At 42.8% G+C, this 27,189-nt stretch overlaps 1 protein-coding gene across 1 annotated transcript in view; it reads right to left on the bottom strand.

Moving 5' to 3' along the window:
* Positions 1 to 14,731: 14,731 nt before the first annotated feature.
* The window catches only part of AGPAT5 (1-acylglycerol-3-phosphate O-acyltransferase 5), a 63,536-nt gene continuing 51,078 nt past the window's right edge, over positions 14,732 to 27,189 (bottom strand). The window contains exons 7-8 of the mRNA XM_054062898.1: positions 19,324 to 19,447; positions 14,732 to 17,252 (exon numbers count right to left, since the gene is read on the bottom strand). Coding sequence (XP_053918873.1) covers positions 17,027 to 17,252; positions 19,324 to 19,447 — 350 coding nt within the window. The 3' untranslated portion in view covers positions 14,732 to 17,026. The remainder of the gene's footprint in view (positions 17,253 to 19,323; positions 19,448 to 27,189) is intronic.

Genomic DNA, 27,189 nt, shown 5'->3' with positions numbered 1-27,189 from the left:
GTTTATAAGATTCAAACGCACAAGGAAAAAACAGATGGGGAAAAGAGTACCCCAAAGGGATGAGGGTACCCGCAAAGACAGAGGGAAGGGGCAAGATAAAGTAACAGATGTATCAAAGACACAAGAAGACAGCATATAAAGAAACACTCGGTGTATTTCTTTGACACAGTCTCTGGCTGAGAAAGCAGAGATGTAGAAATCTCAAGGAAAGGAACAAGAAGCATGAAGTGAGGAGAATAGAAACCTTCAGGACAACTGCACAATAGAGAAACAAAGTTGAAAGCTGAGACTGTGGGAGGCTTTTCCATAAAAAAAAAAAGTACAGAAAAATGTAATGAAATCGCGTGCTGAATTCATTCTGTTCAGACTCATTTTCTCAGCAGCAGCAATTACCGCAGCAACCAGCAATGGAGGAGTTCTCAAGGTCATCTCATCTGACTGCCTGCAGAGCAGAGAGCTTCTCAGAGCCAATAGTGTCTTTTATTTGCTTCCCCCAGCTTTTAATAATGACTAAATATAAACCATGCTGCTAGCAATATAAGTTATATTCTCTGAGCAGTAAAAGCATGTGTTCGATCCTGAAGGGCTACAGTGTGGAGGTGAGGGAGGTTGCAGTAAGTGTATTATCGAGGACAGAAGTGACCATGATTGTCTGCTTCTACAGAGGGGATTCCAGTTTGTCTGTCCTTCCATAGCTCAGTTCAAATGATGGTCCTCAAGGTGCTCTGCCAATGAACCCAGCTCACTCACAGTGCCCTAATGTGAGACTAGACAGATTCTTCCTTTCTCTGCTTTTTGGTTTACTTTGATTTTGGGCTGCACAGATAGAAATACGCACAGCTGCCTATGGCATGTTGTTGAATACACACCAAGATACCTTGGACATTTTGGCTCCGCTGCAGGTATTTCATTATATCAGTTTGAGAAGCACTATTATAGTGTAATATAATACAGCCCTGCTCTCATCGTGCATCACTCTGCATGGAAAGTTAAACAACAGGCAAGCTTAGGAGATCATTAACACTGCAATGAAAATGATCTTGCCTGAGAGAAGAAATAAAACTTCTAACAGTCTAGGGACTCAAAGGTTTAATGCAAGTTTGTTGAAAACTGGATAGGAGCAGTTTACTCTGAACCCAAGGGAATAACGTGCCCCAGCTGAACGCTGTGCAGAGCCTGTGGCCTCAACTATCACTCTGCAGAGCTTTCAGCTTGGGTAATAGTGGTAAACTTTGAGGGCAAGGGCTTCTTAGTGATCCTGTAAGTGCACACTGGTTACCCTAAAATGCATTTTAGAAGTTTCCAAAGCGAGGTAGAAATAGATTAACCATGGCTGAGATTTTTCCTTCTAAAAGTAGGCACATAATTGCACTTTCTGGGCTTCCTGTTTGCTTAGGCAATAGAAATTTCTGGATCAGAGCATGGCATTTAGCCACGTACTTCTCTAGATAAAGAACACCAAACATTGCCCAACAAGACCGAACACTGCTAAATATAACTCAGCTTCTGTCGCTCCCCGCAGTACGACAGAAGTAGCTCCATATCAGCTGGATATCAAGAAAATGAAGAGAAAGCAGACTCCGTGAAAGGGCAGATCTCTCCCCAAACTGATCCGTAAAAGGGAGGAGGGTGGGATACACTGCGTGAGGATATCAAGCCACTGGAGCCAAACCACATAGACATTGCAGAGGTTTAGGTGAAGTGCTTTGGCAGCTCAGCTCTTGTTTTTAACAGCCCCCAGGCTGATGGCAGCCCCTCATCAGCTTCTGTGCCTTGGCATTGGGGCAGAGGGTGGTGGATGGGAGATGACCCCTCTGCTCAGGATCCCACAGCCCCTTCCTGGACTGCAGGGGCTGAGACATTTCCAGATGAGGGCCGACATCTGTCTGGCTCGGTGTGGGCAACCACCGGCACAGACATCTGTGCCGGAGCTGCTCAAGCTGTTCTCTCCTTGTAGCTGGCAGATATAAAGTGAGTATAACACATCAGACCAGGCTCTGCGTCATCTCATCCTGGAATCAATGCCTAAAATTGCTCAGATGAAGGGAACATTGGATGTGCATTTATCTCCCAAGTGACAGCACAGAGAAGTAAGAGTCTGGTCTCCTCTGCCTCTTTTAAGGGAGTCCAGATCAGCCGTAGGTGTGTATCTTGTGGATGTCGCAAGTTTTTTGAGATGAGCGTGATGCCAAATGCTTTGTCTGCTCAGATGTAGCTCACAGGTCTGCTGATCACCACCCACAAATTTAAATCAGGTGCCCTCTTTCTACCCAGGACAGCCAAGAAGTGAACAAAGGAATGCAGGGAGATTGTTATGGGATCCACAGGGAAAAAAGTGCACACTAGGGATTCCTCAGAAAAATGGGAGGAGAAAGCCTTTATATTTTTCCGAAGGAAATGAAAATCAGTGCATAGGGATCTCCTGGTTTTGGTGCAAAGTAGGAGATGGAGGGGAGGAAGTAAAAGGGAGTTTATTCCTGCAGGTCACGGGTGAGTCAATGCATTGAACCCGAGGTCCATCTAACGAGGCTCTGTACAGGTAACCCAGATGCTAAACACCCAGCTCATGAGATGAGCATTTGTTCAGATACTTGCTTTGTTTTCTGAGGGCTCCCAGTAAATATCACTGAGGTTTATTGCCTTAATCCTCAGCTCCCTTCAATCCAGTTCACACTGCAGCTTGCTAAGCCCCCCAATGCTCTGACACACACACACACACACACACACATGCACACACACACACATGCACCCCCACCCTGAAACCTTTTCTGATTTCCCATTTTCCCCTTTTCCCATCAGGCTGGGGAGAATCTTAAATGTAGAAATCAGTCCACTGTGCATTAAGTGAGTTTCCTGCATAAAGCATGGTGCATTACGACTTGTTACTGTGTCACGGGTTTCTGAAAGCAGCTAACATGAAGCTCAAAACCGCCCCACATATTTTCAGTAGGAAATCATAAATCTTCCCCACCATTTTGGCAGCTCTCTTCCTCCCTTGTCCTACCATGAAATTCTATTTTCTAAACTGGTTTCCATCATTTCTTTCACTGCAACCTGACTTGCTGCTGCTGCTGATTTAATGTATTTTACCATCCTGCAGGAAAAGAAGCAGGGACTTAACCTCATTCCTCCCTCCAGCCCTCAGCATTTATGCCATTGTTGGAGAAGAAGCATCACATCTGCTTACACTACTACTTGGACTCAGAGCTTCTTGGGAGGCAGGGCTTTAGTGAAGGCAGAACTTTACTAAAGTTCTGTGAACCTGGTGAGTGTCGATGAGCGCAAGTCTGTTGGATAGACTTTCTCATGCCTCTCCTGGGCTGGTCACATATTCCACGTTGGCTGTGATCTCCAGGGAATGAATGTGGTGACACTTCCCTCACCCTGGGTGAAGCCCACTCAGCGAGTTCCTGTCATATCCTGTGTGCCAGAGCTGACCAGGGAATATATTGACTGTAAAAATGCGAGGATCAACTGACTGCCCTTTCCCCTCGCTGTTCATGTCTGAGTGGGAACAGCGGAGAGCTGGTATCTTCGGGTTCACCACGAGATGGTGGTAAATGCTAGCGCTGGGCTGGTGCTGGAGCATCATCTGGCAATCCCTTTCCTTTCCCTAGCAAAACCCATGCCAGAGAGACAGATCTATGCTGGGCATCCGCAAATGCTGGCAACGTACTCTGTTTTCATTATAGACTAATTTTCTCTCTGACTCTTTTACCTTTTTATCTTATAATCCTTCCCCTTATTATATAACATGATGTCTTATGTTCTATATATATATATAAGTTATAAATGTGTTCAGACTCATCCTCCTTGTTTACCCCTTGTTACCAGCACTGTCGTTCACTCTTGTGTCCAGGGTTAGGGGTCCACTGCAGAGGTCCCTTCCATGGCTTGTTTTGCACACACGCTCTCTCACACCATTTCTTTAGGAAGAAATTCTTCGTTATGAGGATGGGGAGGCACTGGCATGGGTTGCCCGGTGATGCTGTGGATGGTCCATCCATGGAAGTGTTCAAGGCCAGGTTGGATGGGGCTTTGAGCAGCCTGCTCTGGTGGGAGGTGTCCCTGCCTGTGGCAGGGGGGTTGGAACTGGATGGGTTTTGAGGTTCCTTCCAACTCAAACCATTTTGTGATTCTATGATCCTCCCTGTTTACCCCTTGTTGCCAGCACTGCCATTTGCCCTGTTAGGGGTCTATTGCAGAGGTCCTTTCCGCGGCTGGTTTTGCACACACGCTGTTTCACACCATGCAGGGAAGAAAAGACAGAAGCTCTCGACAGTGGTGACACCTGGGCTTTGCTAGGGGCAAGGCAAGATTATCTGCAAAGGGTCTGCAAAGGGAATACGTATCACAGCCCGGGCTCCTTGGCATCTGGCGTAGGACTCCTTAGAGAATTTCTGTCTTACAGAAAATTCCTTCTTAAGATGCATTGGCTACCTTAGAGGAGCCATCGCATTACAAAAGTTGTGCAGGCAAGGCAAGTCAGGGTTGAAGCTTTATTATAAATCTCACAGAAAGTTACAGGGCTGGCTTTTTCACTGCAATGGAAACCACTATGTCCCTTCTGCATTTGTAGTTTAACATAGAAAAGAGTGGAAAGAAAAAATCCTGTCCTTATGCTCAAACAAGTGTGGAGTGTCCCATCTGTCAGTGTGTCCTGCTGAAGGCGTGCGAGGTGCTCACTGGCTGCAGTCCCATGGGCAGATGCCATAAGGTGAATGGCCACAGTCCTGGACTTGTATTGGCACATACTGGCTGCCAAATAATAAATAACCCCTTACAACTCTAATCCTTGCAATTCTAACCCCTTACAGCTCTAATGCCTCGACTTATAAACTGTAATATCTCTTCCAGTCCACACAGCGTGACCCGAGAGCTTCACCTCTGTAAGGATTCAAAAATCCAGGAAGCTCAGATCACTGCAGGGGCCCAGGGGATATAGAGTAAGATCACATAGCACATCCAACCCCAGATCCTGCTTCTAGAAGACACTGAGCTTGCTGGGATGGAGTGTCGCCCACTGATGACTGTGGGTGGCTTGTGGAGAGGACAGGTGAGTTTGAGTTTGTTGGCACAGGGTCACTGTTTAGTGCCAGCCCCCAGCTTGATCGGTAGCTAAGCATGAGCAGTTGTGACCCAATCGTCCCTCCATCCCCCAGGGAAATGGGAGAGAGACTTGTGGGTTGGAAACTAAAACTAGAACAGCTTTAAGATAATAATACTAACAATAAAGAAAACACTATTAATAAGAAAATAATAAATAATACCATGCAAATATAAGGCATTGAACTCCCCAGTGACTATATGTCACCCCTGATGCTGCAGAGCAGGCACAGGGAAAGGTCCCAGGCTGGACTCAGTGGCAGATGGAAGCTGGACTCAGGAATTGGATACAGGAACGCACAGATCCAAGATCAGGGGGAAAAGGACAGATGAGTTCCATATTAGATGCTGGGCATCAAAGAAGAGAGAGCTTGACCCTTGTGATCCCTCCGTTTTGTACTGAGAATGACAAATATGGAATGGAATATTCTGTTGGTCAGTTTTGGGTCACCTGTCCTGCCTGCTCCTTACTGCAGGTGCAACCCTTTTTCGTCCCTTTGACTTACAGCATTCCACCATCTCAGGATGTCCTTGGCTTCCATACAGACAAATGTAAGCAGTGGTCATTCTGCATACCAATGCCCTGTTACTTTGGCGATAATCATAAATTTTAAGTGTAGAGGCAGACACTGTCTGAAAGCATGTAAACTTTCAGAAAATGGAGTTAATTAGATGAGGCTTAGCTGAAAAGTTAGAAAATTAATTGCTCTTTAGCTCAAACCAGAACACAGGGAAAAGTAGCTGGTGCTTCAGTGCTTGTTGCTGCATCCTGGTCAGTGGTGGCTTCAGAAGTGGCACAAAGGCAGGTTTCCCACGGCAGAGGAAAGGAGAGAGGAAACTCCACAGGACTCTGTGCTAGCTGAGTGCCTCGGAGGTGGATGTGAGCAAGGGGACGCTCATGCTGGACAACCTGTAAGACAACATCCGTACCTCATGTGTCAGCTAGGCCCAAATCCTGGGACTGAATCCAAGATGCTGGCTGAGCAGCTGCTGTTGTGAACAAATTAACAAACACCAGACAAGCCTCTCAGCTCATACCTGCTGCCTACTGACCAAGACTTCTGCTGTTTGTGTGAGGCTGCTCGTTGGCTCTGCTCCTGTGCAAACTCAGCAGTCACTTAGGTGGCAGATTGTGTAAGAGGAACTCTTTGATTCAGAAAAGAGAAGGACATGGCGGAGTGCTGGGGTCTTAGAGACCTGCATCTCACAGCCGACTCGCAGAGCATAAAGATGCACGCTCCAGCTGCCCTGGCACTTGTCTTAGGATGCTGAGATGCCAAAATGGAGCCCCATGAGCTCGAATGTATGAGCCACGTGGGTGTTGCTGCACACGTAGTACTGCCATCTCGTATGACCAAGGAGCTGTGTGCTGCAGGGGCCACTTAATGACAGAAATCTTTTCTCTTTTTAATTAGAATCACAGAATCACTAGATTGGAAAGGATCTCTTGGATCATCGAGTCCAACCATTCCTATCTGCCACTAAACCATGTCCCTGAGCACCTTGTCTACCTGTCTTTTAAACACCTCCAGGGATGGAGACTCCACCCCCTCCCTGGGCAGCCTCTGCCGGTGCCCAATGACCCTTTCTGTGAAAAATTTTTTCCTGATGTCCAGTCTGAACCTCCCCTGGCGGAACTTGAGGCCATTCCCCCTTGTCCTGTCCCCTGTCACCTGGGAGAAGAGCCCAGCTCCCTCCTCTCCACACCCTCCTTTCAGGCAGTTGTAGAGAGCAGTAAGGTCTCCCCTCAGCCTCCTCTTCTCCAGGCTAAACAACTCCAGTTCCCTCAGCCGCTCCTCGTAAGACTTGTTCTCCAGCCCCTTCACCAACTTCGTTGCTCTTCTCTGGACACACTCCAGAGCCTCAACATCCTTCTTGGAGCGAGGGGCCAGACCTGAACACAGGATTCCAGGTGCAGCCTCACCAGTGCTGAGTACAGGGGCAGAATTAAAGGCTGCATTCTTCCTCCTGCCTTAAGTCTCACATTTCCAATGAATTCTATAACCAAACTATCAAACGTCTTCCAGGCAGAAGTCAATAATACCAGCCAGCAAGTACAGTTTTAGCAACACTGACCTCACCTGGCTGTTAGGGCCAATTCTGAGCACCCCTTTGGAGACACATTGGTGCTGGGTGATGAAGGTGCACTCAGGAACAGCTGTTAGAAATTAATATGCAGTGGACTAAATAGAGTATCTACTAATACGAGTAAGGAAAACACTTAGATATTCTGTACATGACTTACTGCTTCAGCACTTTGGTTTAGTTAAACCTTTATAACCTCATTTATACAGCCAAGGTGTCTTGGCATATTATTGGGTTTGGCCCAAGTAACCGGACTTCATTACAGAGAAAGCAGAATCCAAGATATGTGCAGCCATAAAATGGAGTCACCGTAGAGACCTAGTTAAAAACAACGATTGAGCCAAATGTGGTCCAAACCACAACCAATCCCACATGGATCCTTGAGTCCAAATTTTCTCAGAGTTCAAGGTCGAGGGAGGAAAAGATGCAAGTAACATGGCTGGTAGTGCAACCTATGGTTAGGACAGCCCAACACATCCTGCCATCTCAGTCCGGGGTTTATTTGAGTATACCTTTGCCCATTTAGCAAAGATTTATGCCAAAACTTTTGTTGCCAGGATTGTGTCGAAGGCTGGGTTGTCTTCAAAGTTTTCAGCCAAAATAGTTCCACGTTTCTGAGAGCATCCTTTTCCCTTACTGTAAGCATGGCCAGGTTTAAGACAAAATAAACTCACATCCTCCTCCCAATAGTCTGGCAATCTTCTTTGAAAAGCTGTGGTGCGTTTTTATTGGAAGAGGGACATGGAACTGGACAAAACAATAACCTGACTGCTGAGACAGACTTTATGCAATCTCAGTGAAAAATCTGTCCCAGTTTGGCGATTCACAAGGCTTTGGAAAAAAAAACAAGCCAGCTGTAGTTCACACGTGCTCTTAGGCTTCGTTCTCTAGTGAGTTCGTGAGCATGGGACAGGCTCCAGGACCCAGAGCAGGTCTTCCCTAACAATTGCGGTTCCTAACTGCTTCAGGCCAGAGCAGCTCTGATTCCAAATACTTGGAGTTGAAAGCAGGTTTTTTTATCATCTGTTTCTTTCCAGGCTACATGAAGGTCGTCAGCTGAACTGAATTCAGAGGAGGCAAGATGTGCAGAGGAGGAGATGGATTGAAAAAGTGCATTTGGAGCAGACAAATGAACTCTGGTGGAGAGCTGGGGGTACCTGAAGTGCGCTGGGGAAGAAATTGCGGACAGAATGGAGATTGAGGCATGGCAAAGCATGGAGACTGAGAAGGCAGCTGGGAAATGGCGCATGGGGAAAGGACGGGAAGATCTCATTTCAGCCTCTCTTTGCACATTATTCTCAGCTCACTTAGGAATCCTTTGGCTCATTCAGAAGCCTTCCCATACCGTAATGACTGTGTGTTAATTAAACCTGGTTACAAAGACAGAATTACACTTTTTCTTCTGATGGTGAATGTTATAAAAGAGGTCCCAAACTTCACAAAACAAAGCACCTGTTGAACACCTGTAAGTTTTTAGGAAGGGCATTACCATCATATTAGAAACAGAAAACCAGAGCCTAGAAGTATTTTCTGACTATTTGATCCAAGAAGTACATCTGATCTACCAGAAACTGCTGTGCATAGCGGTGTGTGGATGTACTTTGCATGTTCCTCTGGCGTATACAGCAGATGCAAGTCATCCTAAATTCTTCTGCTTAATTTAAGTCAGGCATGTAAGGAACAAAGGATGCAAACCTTATAACTGCCTGTGGAAGAATTTGGCCTGAGATGAGGAAGAAGGAAGGGAGGGAGAGGTGGGAACCTGCAGCCTGACAGACCCTTATCAAATTATTCTGTGGTATCATTTGATACCACATCCTTTCGAGGATGTCGTAAAATTTGGAGAGGGTTTTACTTCTAAAACTTCAAATTTGTCCTACTTAGAAAAAAATAAAAGAAGTGCCATGTCTGTATTTACTCCAGCTGAGCCTGGTCTGGCCCCTGGAGATGCTGCCTCAGCCATGCACACTGTTGTAAACCCAGCGGTGCTGCGAGCCATATAATCATATAATGGCTTGGGTTCAAAGGACCTTAAAGATCTTTTAGTTCTATCCCCACTGCCATGGGCAGGGACATCCCACTGGCTCAGGCTGCCCAAGGCCCATCCAACCTGGCCTTGAACACCTCCATAGATGGAGCATCCACATCACTGGGCAGCCTGTGCCAGTGTTTCACCACTCTCATCGTGAAGAATTTCTTACTAATGTCTAGTCTAAACCTCCCCCCTTCCAGTTTAAAATCATTAGCAAGCAGTTCCTACTGCTTCTTCTACCATTCCCTGTTCAAACAAGAACTCGGTCATCTCACCATGACTGTGGCTCCACCGTTTGGCTTGAGTTTCCATTTGCACCTTCCGCAGGGCTTGTGATGGATTGCTTAGTTTTTATCACTGTGATCAGCATTCTTGGTAATGGGACGTGTCCCTGCTCACACCTTTGCTTTTATACACATGGTGCTGCCAGAAATAATTGTTAGTTTTAAAGTAACATCAGTGAGCTTTCCAAAGGGACACAGAGGACAAGGTAGCGACAGCAGCCACTTGACATTTCCAACCCTGTGGTGCAGAAAGGGATGTGTCTTAAGTATTGCAACTGCTGGAATCTCTCATTATCTTGTCACAGAAGAGGAATACAATAGACAGTATCAGGATATGTACACACAGCCTCTTATTACTGTTTAAACATAGAAAACAATGCCATATCCTGTTCTAGCAGGAGTATCATTAGCTATGCAAAATTATTTGTTAGCAGTTTGGAATGCCTTTCTTTTTCTGGACAATAAAACCACCATTTCTTCAGCAACTTCCACTTTTCTATCTTTTTAAAAAGCACTGTGGATTATGTGATTCACCTATATTTATTTATTTCTTGTTAGAAAGGCTGGGGGAGAGCCTTTGACTGCAATTGAGTCCTATCTACAAGTCTGTGGTTTGAGAAAGAAGGAATTCTGCATTTGAATTTATCCTCCCTGGCTCTACAAAAGTGTGTGTTTTAAAAAAAATCTTTTCAACATTTGTTAGTAGGCGATCACACCAATGCAATTCTTTGTGGTCAACGGAACTTCTTAAAGCACCTCAATGTCAAACCAACTCCTTTTTATGCCTCGTGAGACAATAAGACAGTTTATAGAAGAAAAAAAATGCTTATATTATATAGGTTAGATGCAAATTTCTTATGTCCTTTTTCTCACAGAAGACTTTAAAAGACACAGGTATAAACTAACATAAAGGCAATGTCATTTTCTGGACCTATAATGTTTCTGCTGGAAGTGCAATGTTAGACAACAGAAGATGCAAAATGCCTTCTTAACCATAAGTGAAAACCTTCAGCAGGGACTGTTGTGCATATGGCATGAAAAGTAATTTAATTTAATAGCTCCAGTTTGGCTTTCAGACCTCAGGACTCTGCATATTCTTTTATTTGTGCCTAACAACGTTGTATAGCATTTGATACTTTTCGGGATCATTACAGTGTTAACTCTCCCATCCTGGCCAACTGTAAATTAAGTTCTGTTTAGCTCATTTTCCCCAGCGGCCCCAACTGGATGAAACTATTGCACAGCGGAGTAAGGCCAGGGACTGGCTTCATCCAGAAATTCACAATTACTTTGGCAGTTTCAGCCTTCGTGGGCGTCTTGGAAGAAGACAGGGAAGGAGGGTCTCGGTGCAGAGAGTGTGGGACCACAACAGACATAGCACCACCAAGGTCTGCTAATGCCCATCCTGTTCATTCATCCTAACAAGGAAAGGTACTTAAAAAATACGGCACTTTTAGAGTAGAACCCTGCTCCTTTTCCTCGTATTGTAATTATAGCCTGGAGTCTGTAATTAGTCTGGAGATTTTGGGGTGCAGAAACGCCCCAGGGCTGAAGCTGAAGGCAGACATCCACGTACTCAGCTGACGCCTCTTTCACCAATTACAGTCATGCTGGCAATGCAAATCTGGAACTTTCCTGAGCTTTGCCAGAGCACCCTGAAGAGATGGAAGGTGGCATTGGCACACCTCCCTGAGGACATGGGGTGTGGAGGATGACATACTGTAACTCTGGTCTTCCTCAGGGCAGGAGATGTTGAGACCACATCTCTCACTTCCCATTTCAGTGGGAGCTCTGGGCTTTGATGCCCCAAAGAAGGCATCACCTTCCAGCTCCTTGCCCATCCATGCTTCAAGGCAGGAATGTGTCCCAGCCCACCATTCAGAGGGACCCTCTGGAGAGAACACCAAGTCCTGGATACTTTACAAACAAGCCAAGTGGTTTTTAGGACCTGCCTCTCTCCCAAACCCTTTGTACTGGCAGCACTGGGCAATTCCTGTCTCGGGGTTGTTGGTGGGATTAGGGTTGGAGGGCCCTGTTCACTGCAGAAGATTTGTGGGGAGCCTGGTGGCTCAGTCCAGCTGCCACTGCGCAGCCAGATGACCGACAACAGCTTCTGCCTTATCTGCCACCTCTGTAGCATCTTTGGGCTCAGTGGGCAAACAGGTTGAAATGGCTCTGGTTTGAGTAAGTCATGCAGGGAACGCAAACAGAGGCATCAAAATGTCCTTCAAAAATAAGGCTTCCCACTCACGATGAAAGGGAGACAGCGTGGCTGGGAAATAGTTTGTGCGGGAATAGCTAATGAAGTTTTCACATTACAAATACGACTGAGGAACAAGTTATTGCTCTCTACAACTTATTGCTCTCTACAAGTACCTGAAAGGAGGTTGTGGAGAGGAGGGAGCTGGGCTCTTCTCCCAAGTGACAGAGGACAGGACAAGGGGGAATGGCCTCAAGCTCTGCCAGGGGAGGTTCAGGCTGGACATCAGGAAAAAAAATTTCATGGAAAGGGTCACTGGGCACTGGAATAGCCTACCCAGGGAGGGGTTGGAGTCACCTTCCCTGGAGGTGTTTAAGGAATGGGTGGATGAGGGGCTGAGGGGTATGGTTTAGGGAGTGTTAGGAATGGTTGGAGTCGATGACCCAGTGGGTCCCTTCCAACCCAGTGATTCTATGAAGTTGTTATTTTTCAGGGTAGTGTCTAGTCTTCACGTTTATGGCCACGCAAACTGCCAGTGGAAGAGCCTGCTCTGGCAGAGGTGGGGGATCTCAGATGTCCAATACAGTCCTACCAATAACATCTCCCTCAACAGTGACGTCTCCTTCCAGCCCACCTGCAACAGACCCCAAGTACTCCACTCACATTTGCCCACTGAGTGCCAGTCCTCAAAAGGAGAATGTAGTTGGAATGAGGCCGGCGTCAGTGGTCTGTCTGTCCATCTGCCTGAATACGATTTGGGAAATAACGTGGACCTGGGAGGAGAATGAAGGAAACCTGAGATTCACATCAGTTTCTGAAAAGCAATGAGGGACACCTCGTTAAGAAAATAATAGAGCAGTCAGTCCAGGGTAGGGATGCAAATCTCAGACTGAAAGAGGATGGTAGGAGAAGTATTCACCGTCTTGACAGGGAAATTGGTCCCCACACAGAAAATATATCTTCCCTGGAATGAATCAGATGTGGACATGCTCGACTGGAGCTGATGTTTTTAATCCTTTTTTTTTTGTATTAGATTATTGCTGCTTTTCCATCTCTGGACTTGCTCTATTTATTTTAGTTGCATGACTTTTGCCATTATACAAACTTAAAATAACAACTTTTTTTTTTTTTGTCTTATACTTAGCAAATTGTGCAACATGCTTCACTGGGACCACAGAGCTCCAAACTGATGAGACAGGCAAGAACATGAAAATGAGGACGAGAGAAAAACCCCATCGTGCTCACCTTGAGCCCTGTCATCAGAGCCACGCTGCTAAAAAGTGACCTAGAACTGCAAGCTCGGACCAAATGTGGTTTCCATACTTAGAAAGGAAAAGCCTTTATAAAGCAGGCGCCGAGATCTTGAACCTATTAACAAGTTCCCCGTTGCTGGGGACAGGTTGAAATTTCTGCCATTAAAAGTTTTTTTTTATTTGGAGGTCATGGGGGGAGAAGTTTTTCTTCCTTTTTAACACTAAGCCAAAAATTCCAAACCTGTTCCTGGTCCCCTTCATTATCCAGTCCTAAAATAGTTCTCTCTGCCCCCCTGCAATGTGAGTATATATATTCTATGCACGCTAAAATGCCAAAATAACCAGGGGTCAATTTTTAAGTATTAAACCCTCAGTTTTACAGCTTTGCTACATTTACTGAAGTGAGAAAAAAAAGTATTCTAGAAAGAAAATGCTTCAGAAGAGTTTGCAAAAGACTGCAGCAGGTTGGAGCAGCAACAAAGGCAAGACCAGGCATGGAGCTTCAGAGAACTTCTCAGTTCTGGCTGTTTGCTCTCACCTTTCCCGAGTGATCACTCCTTGTGTGTCCTACTCGGCCATTTCTTCACGTAGCATCACTCAGTGCTCTAGTTTTCTGTCTCATCCCACTCTTTGTGTTCCCAATTATTTACATTAACACATTAAAGACACTTAAGTCCTGGAGGGTGTCCAGAGAAGAGCAACGAAGCTGGTCAAGGAGCTGGAGAACAAGGAGTGGCTGAGGGAACTGGGGTTGTTTAGCTTTGAGAAAAGGAGGCTGAGGGGAGACCTTATCTACAACTGCCTGAAAGGAGGATGTAGAGAGGTGGGTGTTGGTCTCCTTCTCCCAAGTGATCCGTGACAGGACAAGAGGGAATGGCCTCAATTGTGCCAGGGCAGGTTCAGATTGGAAAAGATTCTTCACCGAAAGGGTTCCTGGGCTCTGACAGAGGCTGCCCAGGGAGGTGGTGGAGTCCCCATCCCTGAAAGTATTTAAAAGACAGGGAAATGAAGTGCTCATTAGGGTTTAGTAGCGGACAGGGCTGTTTGGGCTTGATAATCTCAAAGGTCTTTTCCAACCTAGGGATTCTATGAATTCTTACTAGGCCGATGTCTTCCACAAAAGTAAACACTAGAATAACACTGTGGAACCAGCACTGAATGGTGGTGTTGCCAACTATAAAAATGTTTACATGTAGCTTATGCATGCAAAACCAAGCAATAATCGTGTGGAGGGAAATAGTTGGTTTTAGGTGCACTGCTACAGCTGGAAAAATAAGTTTTTGAGTATACAGGTCCCTCTGAAATGGAACACTAAAATTAGGTGGCACTCACTACCACAATTTACTGAATGTATTTGTTTGCAATACCTCTTCCCACCCCCTGGGTCTGTCCAGCCTGTCTGCCTTGTCGGTGCAAGACATATCTTGCATCAGAGCCCGACTCCGGGCCAGAGCCGCGGTACTACACATAAATGCTCAGTGTTAACAAGTGCAGATGGTGCAGATGTTCATGGGTGAAAAGCTACTGCAATCCAACTGACCTAGTGGTGTGTTGCATGTACAAATCGATTCTAACACATTTCAGCTGCACAGAAAAAAAGACAAGTTGCTTGCTTTTCATTGACTGTTACTCACACAATCCCTTAAAACCACACTCACAAGCCTTTCTGTAAGCAGTCGCTGTTAACCAAGTTCCAAACAGGAAAGAGCAGGAAAAATGGAACGAGTAGACAGGACAGAAAAGTTGAATGAGCATTGGCTCTTCTTATTTTAATGAAGAAATATTTCAAGTTAATATCAGTGCATATTTAGAAATAGCATGTGATACTCCCAACGCCAAATACATCAGCAAATTACAGTTTCAAAACTTTATAAATTAATGCCAAGAAAAAAAAATAATTAAGATTAACATAGAGAATAAGGTTCAACATAAACATCCTGTTTGTTTGTTGCACTGTGTCAATTATATTCCTGATACTTAAACAGCAAGAGAGATCCAGTATTCCATGGTAATTAGGCTCTCCAAAATAGCAGTTATTCTCCTACAAGTGAATTAAGCAGTTTGCATTTCTTTTTGATGTATAATTAAATGTTATACTTAGCTGTTACAAAGAAACGCAGTCATGTCTGAGTAAAATTTCATTCCATGACTGAAAATAACACTAACAGAGCTTTCTGGTTATACCCACTGGAAACAGCCGGCTGAGGATCGGAAGAGCTACATGTGAGCACATTTGGCTGTTACATAAAATGGCTTTTTTTTTTTTTTTTTTCTGGTTTCACAGCCTCATAACAATACTGTTTTTCAACATTGTTCCCAGTCATTGTTTTAAAAATGGTTCATCAACATATCCTGAATCAATCACTGATATAAATAACTCCAGTGACAAAATCCATTATGGAAGGACACAGAACTGCACGCTGAAAGTCGTACCGAATGATTTTAAGGTGGAACTGTAATTACTCTATAAAAATATGTAAAAAAACCAAAACCACAACGTAAAAGCAGTTATCTTTAATTAACTGGCAACTGTGGAATCTGAGGAACTGAGTTATAATTTTAAGAGACATTTAACTCACGATGGACTCTAACGCAAGACAAGTTGCTCTGAAGCTAAAAAGAGACGCACATTTAAAGCTTGCAAGTGTGATATAAAAATATTCTCTAGTTCTTTCGTTTTTACACAGGGAGTCCAGTTCCCTGATGGAAGAAGATAAAGAACATAGTCTTTCCTACTCCATCGCTGTACATATAGACTATTCCCTTGATACTGGGAAATAGTGCTTCCCTAACAAAAATACCAGCCATGGGAGTCGCAGACTGTCTGCTTTGTTGATTTTGCTTTCAAGCAGGTGAAATACTGATAGGATATGCATTTCTTTCACTACTAGTCTACTGTGCAAGTTGTATACATCAACCCTGTAACTTCGATTCAAGTGCAGCCTGCATCGCCTAGAATGACTTGAGAATCTAGTGTGATATTACAGCACGGAGATGACGGATCATGAAACATCAGGCTAAATCGGATGAGGAGGAAAAGGCACATGCTTCGGATTTAGCAGGAACATCTGAAGGTTTCTCGTTACCATACCCTTACATTCCCAAAGTGACAGTGATTCTATGCATTACCCAAACGACAGAGTTTGCTTCCAGAAAACTGTGAGGTTACAGGAAACTTGTGAGCGTTCACCGCTGCTTATGGCACGTACACACAAAAGGTCTGTGAGCTCAGCTGAAACTCTCGAGGTGCTACGGACAACGCAGACACAAGGTACGCTACAGTCTGGTTAAGCAAGAAACAAAAACTTAACATTTCATTATACTGCATACATTGCTTTTATGCACAAATACAGGGTGTGCAAAATAAGCTGTTTGCTCAGTAAAATTTAATTGTTTTCCTATGTAAAATAATCAGCCGATACTGCAATATAATCAAAGATCATGCACTAGATAAACAGAGCTTCTTCCCCATGAACAGTAGTTCTCAGGAACATTTTATTCTGCTTCGGGTAACATCTCATGATTTGCCAGCTTACAGAGTCCCTTTTTAAGAACACAGCACTGAGCGAAAATGGAAAAGCAAAATTAAAAACAAAAAAGAGGAAAAAAAAAAGAAGTTTTGAGTTTAGTCGCGATACAGCTGGGATAGATGCAACTGAGCTGCCGCAATGCACCAGAGTAACAAAAATTCAACGTGAATATCAGAAGAATAAATATATACCCTAAATTAATCTCTGTAAATACATTCACAGGTCCACTTAAGACACCCTTATGCATAACTCATACTTCATCGAATCTGCAGATAGAGATGGACGTTAGTTCATGGGGACAGCAATTTATCATATGACTCAGTTTATCTGTCATTATTCCAGCAAAAATCAGTAGCAAATTTGAAAACTTACATTTATTTTCCCCAGACCAACCACACAGAGGCTTAAGTCGCAAATTCTATTATTTCCAATGTTCGATCGATAAGGCTTTGTTTATACTTTTTTACTATAAAGTTAAGAAAAAGTTTGGTGCAATGTGCAAGACCACATTTCACTGATTAGAGACTAACATCTGCTTACGGTTTAATGCTAACCCACAGGCAGCCAATTAAAGTCCCATATATCCATGTTTTTACATAAAGTTTCCTTCCAGATTCCGTCAGAAGCATACTAGCAGTCAGGCCACCTAAAAACAGCAAAGATGGCAAAGTTTTCTTGAGGCTCAGTTTGGAATGAACGCTTTTTCCAGGGAACTTATTTCTTCGTTTAGAATCTTTCGCATCATAGAACTCTATTAGTAACCTACAAGCAGACAAAAAGGAAATGGTCAAAGTTATGCATTAGTGTAAGAAGTTCTAAGCAACTGACTTTCAACCAATAACTGCTTCTAATCACACGTTACTTAAATAATGATTTCACTACGTAAATAATGATTCAATACGTAGCAGCTCATCTATAACAGATTAAAAAAAATCAGTGTGTCTTAAGAATACGATGCATTCAAAGCAACGCTGCATGCCAGAGTGCTCTACCTGAACCCTTGTAAGCAATAAAAGCAGATTTTCTTTGGTGACCTATTGTAAAAAGTTGAAAAGACTCCTTTTCATTCTGTATTTAGCAAATAAGCCCAGAGAACTGTGCAATACTGCAGGACAAAATATCACACAGTTAACCACTGAACACCAAAGCGTGTGTGGGAAAAGTAGCTTCATAAAATAAACAACAAGGGCTCTGCCAAGACACTAAATATTTTGGAAGAGAAGTGTGCAAGTGTAAAATACTACACCACTAGTTTCTTTAAAACTAAATTTGTTCCTGGTTTTGAAAACCAGTAATAAATAGATTTGAAAATACTGGGGTTTTGTTATAAGTAGCTTTAAATTTGCCTGATGGACTGCTTTGGTTCCAGTCAATAGGAGTCTACAATAAGACATAGATGATCAGGGTTCAGTTTTGCTGGTCTTCACTAAAAGACTGCTTAAGGGACACTGGACAGGCTTTTATTTTATTCATCAATTCCTTGTCTATAAAATGAAATTCAGATTTCCTTCCTCTCAAAAGTGAAGAAAAGAAAAATTACAGTAGTCCTAAACTGATAGGACACTTAATAATAAAGCCATGTTTACAGATAGTCACGTTAACTTTTAGATGGATTCCAAGATCACAGGACAAATTAATCCATTTTTTACTTCCAATGAGTGTGAGGCTGGTAGAACAATTTTAAAGCAGAACATACCTGAAGAACCAGGGAAATTGCTATCTCACACAATATATTCAAGGATTTTGTAAATAAACAAATCCAGCTCCCTTAGGTTGGACTTCCCTAGACATGGCACATGAAACCATCATCTCTCAAACAATACTTAATTCCCACATTCAGGCAAGAAGTCCTTCCAGAGCACAAGGTCCCCAGGATCTGTGGCACTAGTGACCTTATCTGAAGATGCTGGAGGAAGCCAGGCACTTTAGTTCTGCCATGATTCACAGACGGACAGATGAAACTTCTACTTCACCTCATTTCCCCAGTGAAGCAAGCGATCTCACGGTTACTTGTGTTTTTATCTAATTGCTGTCTGATGGAAGATCATAGAATCATAGAATGGTTTGGGTTGGAAGGGACCTTAAAGATCATCCAGTTCCAGCCCCCTGCCATGGGCAGGGACATCCCACTGGATGAGGCTGCCCAAGACCCCATCCAACCTGGCCTTGAACACCTCCAGGGATAGGGCAGCTACAGCTTCCCTGGACAACCTGTGCCAGTGTCTCACCACTCTCATTGCAAAGAATTTCTTCCTAATATCTAATTTAAAACTTCCCCCTTCCAATTTAAAGCCATTCCCCCCTCATCCTATCACTACAGGCCCTGGTAAAAAGTCCCTCCTCAGCTTTCTTGTAGCCCCTTCAGGTAGTGGAAGGCCATTATAAGGTCCCCCCAGAGCCTTCTCTTCTCCAGACTGTCAGGAGAGATTAGATCAAGACCTGCCCCTTTCTAACTCTAATTTAAGAGTGTTTACAAGGCTAGAATCACACTGCTTATTGCTTATTTCCCTGCTCACAGACCTCTCACATTCCCAGCTGCACATGACTCGGCAACAAGAAGATACATGGAGAGGATTCAGATGAATATGAGCTTTGCCTACAACATGGACTCCCAGCTCTTCAGTCTAAGGAAGGTCTAAACTCCATAAATCCCAACCTCCTGAGCAAAAGCTTTAATTGCAACATTATTTCACAAAATACGCACAGGAGTACCAACACCACCTCTCTTAGAGAGGTTGCACTGCTGCGAAGATAGAAATCATGGGTATATCTGTTAATATAAAAGACCTAAGACAGGTTCTTGAAACAGGAAGTTCTGCATATTGCTACTCACTTATCCTTTATCTCAAAACGTTCATGAAGCCACCTTCTCATATACATCTGCTCTTCTGGGATGTCCTTCAGTTCAATACGATCAATGAAAATATGAACTCTTGGGCATTCCTTGCAAAGAAATTCTAAAAAAAACAAGCAAAACAACAGGACAGAGTTACAAAAACAGTTTAGGACACTTATTTGTGTAAAATACACCAAAAATCTGGCCCCTAACTGTATGTGCCTTGGAAGTCTAACTTTAGTTTTCAAAAGCTTCCCCTCTTTACGTTTGGATATTAAGCATTTCACTTAACTTAGAAGCCATCTGGCCTACACACTTTCAAAATGGTGGTCCATTATCATATGCAGCATGGAAAAATTGCCCTAAAATGCACTCTGCTAACTGCAAAATGCTGCGCTTGAAAATGTTACACTTCTGCCTCAGCTGCAATCTATTCATTCTGCACTGTGGGATGCATTAACTTTGATGTCATAAAGTTACCCCACCTGCAATTTTGATTAAATTTAGCAATCCTCTTTGCTTGTCCTCCTCGAAATCTGAATTTTGTTTTCTCCTGGATAACAAAATTGGAATGATATAGATTTCCCCAAATATCATAAGGTAATTATAGGCAATAACCTATAATTAATAACCTATAATAAAATAACCTATAGGTAATAACCTATAATTAAAAACTGTAATAGGGCAGAAGACTCAGAACAAAATGCTGCTTTCTGTTTTGCATCCCTTCATTTTTCTTCTGTCTTACAAAGCTTAAGACAGGCTTATTGCAACCTCCCTCCTCCATTTCCTCAATTTGTCCCTAGAAAAATTTAGCAAGCAAGCATTAATTACAAACAAAACTCCATTACTCAAATAGCCTTGCGGAATTTTTACAACTAACCACTGGTAAAGGCACTGCATGTGGGATGAAAAAACCATCAGTACTTGTGCATCAGTAATCATTTGCATTTATCAGTAGCAAAGAGTATTGCAGTAGCCATAGCATCCCTGTACAAAGAGATGCATGACGTGAGGATGGAAGTCCTTGGGAATGTGGACAATCTTCGTATTTTGAAAAGGGATAAGGAAAATCTTCCTACAATACAGAAGGGCAACAAATTTCTCAAAGGACTGGGTGGTCCTTTTAGGTTGTTGACATTTTTTGAGCAGCACTGCAGATGTACAGAAGGCTTTGACCCATAACTGTCAGGGGTATCTTGAGGAATGACTGTGCACAATAACTGTCGCTGCATGTACATCTTTATTATTGTCTGCCAATGCAGGCATCCCCCTATTTGTTTTTCTTCTTTACGGGATTATATGTTTTTAAGTACTTTGCTGTAAAAGCAACCCTTATCACATACTAGAAATTGCCTTAAAGAATTTTAAAAGCCTGTTCATGCAAACGCGTTTGTGTGCTTGTAGAGAAGAGATAAAGAGTTCGCTAAAGTCTTAGGGCACTTTGATGTAGAAACATTATGCAGTTTTGTCTCGTCCTAAGGCTAGAGAGAGATCCTTCACTGAACCACACCGTATTGGGAGCAACATGGTCCCCACACCATCAACTGAGGGAATAAATGGCTGAGGACTCTATCCAGAAACAAGTCCAACTCTTAGCCAAGGACAGGTAAACACAACTGTTGCTAAATTTTCTGTTAAAACCATCTCCTACCTTCAACTATGGGATGGCAGGCAAGTTAAGTGCTTGGAGGTCCAGAATGATGGTAAGTATAGATAGTGTCTTCAGGTTTACGTGCCATGTTTGTACTAACAATGAAGAAATCAGTGCTCATGTATCTGAAAGCAGGGTTTTCCTCTTGCTTTTAATGGTAAAGAAGGATTTTCCAGATCTGTTTCTCTGAGGGTACTATCCAGGCCAGTATATGAGCACCTAAAAGCATACTATTAATATTTTAAAATGCCAGACGTATTATCTGTGTCTTAAATGCTTCTAATGTTCACTGATGTACAAATCCTCTTTTTGACTGGCATTGCCTATTAAGCGGAACAGTCTAAAAATATGCAAAACTGTATCTAGAAAACAAATGCCTGGAAGCCAGATGATACGGTCATTTTTGTTCTACACTTCTGTGAAAAGCATCTATGCTATGAATCTTCAGCTAGGGCTGAAGATCTAACTTTAAATGCTATCTGAAACATTCTGCGTATTGAAAGTGTGCACTTTTTCTGCTTCACAGCACATAGGTTGTTCTGTATAGGAAAAAACAACTTTTTCTGATGTTATTTATAATCTCAGTTATAAACGATAGAGGAAAATTATAAACCAAGCAAAATTCTAAGCTAGATGAGGTAACATTATTAACAGCTATATGGTATTTTAAAACTAATGTTATGCTGCTTACAAAAACATTGATATTTGGTCATTTAGAGACAGCAACGGAGTATATTATCAATCATAAGCTCTAGTTAACAAAAGAGGGATAAAACATAACTATTTCAAAAGAAACACCTGCCCCCACCAAAGCTGCAATGTAGCAAACTCGACAAATCTGCTCAGGAAGCAAAAACTCTCCACCAATATCGAAGCGTTGCTGCTGGTTTTCTACTTAACCAAGTTCCAATCAAAGTCAACTCTTACTACTTCCCACACTGGTTGTCTTCAACTAATCTAAATTGAGTTCCCATATGTAAATATCCTAAAACTTCATTTCCCACCTTTGCGAATCCCGATGTCCTTCTCCGGAGCCTTACCCTCCCTCGTTTGAGAACACGCAGCCTCACCGCAGGCTCTGTGATCTGTAAGGGAAGGTGTTCCCCTAGAGAGGGTCACGACTCCCACCCATCGATCTAAAGCCGTTTCATTCAAAGCTTGGGCATCCAGGACCACTGCAGTGGATGTTGTAATGTATGCAATCAAGCTAATCAGGGAATCTGACTAGCTTTTAATTATCCAATTCATGTCAGCGTTTAATGCAACTAATCAATTATTTCTTTTTAGATGCACAATATAATCACATAAGAACATCAGTGGATAAGAAAAACAATATACTGAGAGGCTGCTTTTGAGAAGAAACAGATGGATTTTATCACCACAACCTCTAAAGGTTTGTGGTGGTCCCATGACCCTTAATTTCACATTAGCTTAATTCCCAAAAGACTTATGTAATTAAGCCAAGAAACAAAATCTTATTGAAGCAATTTATTATGTGCAAATTACATCCAACTTCAGGGACACTAGCCCTTAAGGCCAACACGTGACAGGCTTTTCAGACCCCTAAACTTGACAGAATTTGTTATAATTAACAGCAGGAACAAGCAGGCCTGAACTTTCTTTTAGAAGACAAAATATAACTGTAAACCCCGCATTACAATCAAATATTATATTAGGGACAGCATTAGTCGATCAAGAACTGAGTAGCATTTGGGTGAAACGAAAACTAACAACGTGTGTGAGAGCCAAGTGAACTGTCTTTCATGTGGGAGATAATTTCCCAGTAAATCTTTCTATCTGGCTAAATAACAGATGCAAGTGCAGAATGTTTATAATGCTTCCAGCGACCAATCACAGCCAAAGGAAGGAACTGAAAAGCATAAGGTGGATTGAGCATTTTTATTCTTAAACTGTGACACGATTTTGCCTTTCCTTCTGCAGGACAAGATTCACACTAACACACGACTGAAGGATTCAGTGCAGAATTAGGATTAATGAACGGGGTGCAACAGCTTCCAGGGAAGGAATTGGATCCACAGAGATTTTAATTACAAAGGAATGCTTTAGGAATGTGTTTTGCTTTCTGAGACTTCCACAAAATTCTCTAAGTTTTCAAATCCTCACCTTCAAAAGCCAATCAATTATGTTGTGAATTATTAGCATTATGAGGGAAAGTGAGGAAAGGAGAGAAGCTCCGAAGCATAAATGTACCTGTAAATGAGAAGGGACATACAAATGGCTTCAGACCACCTTTCCCTTAATGCTACCAGAGCAGTTCATTTCATCGCTCCCAATTTCTTGCCTTGCCCCTTAAGAAAGCTGTGACAGTGGTGTTACACTTAAACAGATATTCCAGTTTTCAATTACTAATGAAGTCTATTTTTATATGCACTTTAAATATGACAGCAATAAAGCAGCTCAGATTTCAGCCTCCTGCATCGGCTCTTTTACTGCAACATAATTATTGCCAAAGTCCTTCAAAATAATGAAAGGACAAACTGAAGCCTGACATAGTCGTGTCCACTCAAACAGCCCCCTCTCCTGTTTTAACAGATTTCAGTAATGTTTGTGATAAAATTAAAGTGATATCAAAGGAAATTGAAATCTGAATAATGTATATTTATGCTAAGTAACTTGTATTTCAAGTGTATAAGTCTCTTCAGTGACAGAACGCTGTGTTGTGCTGCATACAGTGTTATAAGCAAACCCACCATAGCACAGACATTCATTCCTCTTTGAGCTGTAGATTTTTCTTCACTTCAAAAATTTGCACTAGCTTGGACTTTATGTTCAGCTATGAAAACTGTTCATAAATTACCTCCTTGCCAATGAAAGAAATCCCATCTCTCCACTTCCATTTAATCTATCCACAAAACTAACAATCAGTAAAATAAACATAGTTCCAAGTGCGGCGTTGTTTCTCAGCTTCATGCTTCCCATCACCTCAAGTTGAGCTGACAGGAAACTATTTCACGGTTTGCTCTAACAAAATAAAGCAGAGGGTACAGCAAAGTCGGCACTAGATGGGAAAACAAACATCCCTGGTACAAGCAAGGTTGTTTAGGAGGGTTAACTTGAGGAGCAGTGGGCAGCACCGGTGCCTGATGCAGAGAGGCACGGAGGGGATGTTCTGCAGGCTGGACTGAAGCTTGCAGCCAGGAGACAAGCCTGGCACGGGAGGAACAGCCCTCAGAAATACTGCCAATCCCCTACGCGAGGCCTGAGATGTGAGATCAGAGCCTCCGCGTGTCCACGAGGGACACAGATTATAAGAAATAAGTACCTAAGGAGCTTGGGGAGCTTTTGAGAACAGAGAAATGGGAACACACCTGAATCATTATTAAGGTACTGGCAAAGAAAACTGAAAAGCTCTTAGATAGCATTTCAATTCGCAGTCAGGGAAAGCGAATGGTCAGGAAAAACAACCTATTCAGACTGACATAACACATGAGGTGGATGTGGCTAAAATTCAGTGTAAGGGCAAAACTCAGAAGTCCCTCTGTATCAACACGAAAAGCCTAAATAGCAAGACAGAAGAACAAGAATTATTTGCACCAAGATATTACCCTGTAAGGCAGGTATGCAGATGACCTTGAAGGAGCACGCAACGTTATCAGGCTACCAGATTTATAGGGATGACAGAACAGGATACAGAGCTGCGGGAATGGTAGTGTGCATGAAGGATTACATAAAATATAACAACTTTATATAATAAGAAGACAGAAGCACAATGAAATCTTTTTGGATGGAAATCCCAGGCTCTAATGAAATATATATTGGATAGATACATTACACGACTTCCTGATGAGTTTGATAGGAGAATCATAGAATGGTTTGGGTTGGAAGGGACCTTAAAGATCATCCAGTTCCAACCCCCTGCCATGGGCAGGGACATCCCACTGGCTCAGGCTGCCCAAAGCCCCATCCAACCTGGCCTTGAACACCTCCAGGGATGGGGCAGCCACAGCTTTTCTGGGCAACCTGCGCCAGTGTGTTACCACTCTCATAGTGAAGAAATTCTTCCTAATGTCCAGTCTAAATCTGCCCCTCTCCAGTTTATACCCGTTCCCTCTCGTCCTATCCCCACAAGCCTTTATTAATAGCCCCTCTCCAGCTTTCCTGTAGTCCCTTCAGGTACCGGAGGGTCACTACAAGGTCTCCTCTGAGCCTTCTCTTCTCCAGGCTGAACAACCCCAACTCTCTCAGCCTGTCCTCATAGGGAAGGTGCTCCCATGATAGAAACATAATAGTGATCAGAAACTGTGAAGCCAGACTGAGAGAGGTGTAGAGAAAAAAAAACAAAAAGAGAGGAAAGTACTTGTTGAAAAACCCGCAAGAAAAGATGTCATTCGTGATGTCATCTTGAGTGATGCAGTGTCAGTAAGAAGTGCTCTGCAACCACAAGACAATTAATTTCAGCATTGTAGAGCAAAAGGCCTATATTCAAAACCCAAGTTAAAAAAAAAAAGTGTAAACAGATGTGTAACTGCAAAAGAAAAAAATCTGTGTGGGTGTGAAACCCACCTTGTGTGGCTTAACAGGAAAATTAAGGATGCTACCACTATATTCCTACCTTCTGCTTTCTGAGGAATGAAAAGCTTGTCCAAGAAAAGAAAAGCCACAAAACCACTCATGCCAAATCTAAACATAAAAGGGCTAAAAAGACACTTGAAAAATGCAAATGATACTCCAACAGTTTTAATTTTTTTGAATATATCAAAAGCAGTAAACCAGCGAAGGCACTGATGGCACTGCTGGATGACAAAGGTGTGAAAAGCAGCACTCACAGTAAAGTGTAATCCCAAGCAAGACAAGCTCAAATATTTGTTTGCATTCTTCTTTCTTGTTGAAAATGTTTGATTTCTACACCCACTGCATTCTTTGTACCAGATTGCTCAAAGGCACTAGATCAATAAGTAAACAGACAGAAAAGTATTAGACTAAATAAACAAGTTAGATGTCAGGAAGTCACCAAGACCAGACCACGTTCATCCAAAAGCTCTCAAATGTGGAATTTAAAAACAAAGATGTGTAACCTATCATCACAAGCAACCATTGTGCCAGAAAATTGGGGAGCTTCCCTTCTACAAAGGAGGGCTTTAGAGATGATGCTGGTAAATACGAACCAAAGAGTCTTACATCCCCGGGTAAGACAGCAAGGTCTATAATAAGGTCACTAAGCACAGAGATAATCACAGCCTGTTGGAAAAGAGTTGGCATGGATTCTGTAAAGAGAAATCCTGTCTCACCAATTTGCTGGGTTTCTATAACAGTGTCCAGGAGCAGGCAGATAAAAGGGGATTCACTGGACATGACATATTTAAATTTTCATAAAACCTTTGACAAGGTTCCCCAGTGAAGGCTATTAAAGAAATTAAGCTGCCGTGGGATTAGAGGAAATGATGTTTTATAGACTAAAAGCTGCTTAAAAGAGAGAAAACAAATGGAAGGACTTAATGGTCACTTTTCAGGATGGAAAAGACCCAGCAATTGGGATCCTCCAGGGATCAGTGCTAGGACTGGTTTTATTCTGTGTCATGACTCATGAGCTGAAGATGGGAGCAGTGAACCCTCCAGTTTTTCATATCTTTTTCAGAAGTTCTTAAGTTTTTTGGGGTAGTCAAATGCTGGCTGAAGTCCAAAAGGACCTCAAAGCTGAGCAAACAGGGCGAAAACGTGGCAGGCGACCTTCAACATAAACAAACATGGGTAAAAAAGCTAACTGAAACCCTGATTACGTGATGCTTAACTTGGAATTTGTTACAATTCGGGAATTGCTGACCCTTCTCTGAAACCATCCTCTCAATTGTGCCTCAAAAAATATTGGGCAGCATCAGCAAGAAGACTAAGAACACGGCCAAGTGAGTCACTTTGCAGATATATATATAAAAACTGTAAATTCACATTTTAAATAGTGTATGCAGTTCTGGTCTCTGTATCTGAAGGACAATGCAGTGCACTCAGAGAAGGCCAAGAAAAAGGCCAACTAAAACATTTAAGGGAGAAAGAGCACCTGCATTACAAAGAAGGAGAGATTAAAAAGACCAAATTCACAGTTGGGAGAAAGGAAGTAGAGGGAAGGATATGACAGATTAAAATAAAACAAATACTTGAAGGTGGCAGGTTAAGAACTGCAGCTCAACCAGTCCTGCAAACTAAAGGGTAAATAATGACATTTCTATACCTTTCTTAAGATGTTCAGTTCTAAA

This window comes from Cuculus canorus, chromosome 3 (assembly GCF_017976375.1).
Source record: "Cuculus canorus isolate bCucCan1 chromosome 3, bCucCan1.pri, whole genome shotgun sequence".
NCBI classification, from domain to species: domain Eukaryota; kingdom Metazoa; phylum Chordata; class Aves; order Cuculiformes; family Cuculidae; genus Cuculus; species Cuculus canorus.
This window is presented reverse-complemented; position numbering and strand designations above follow the sequence as displayed.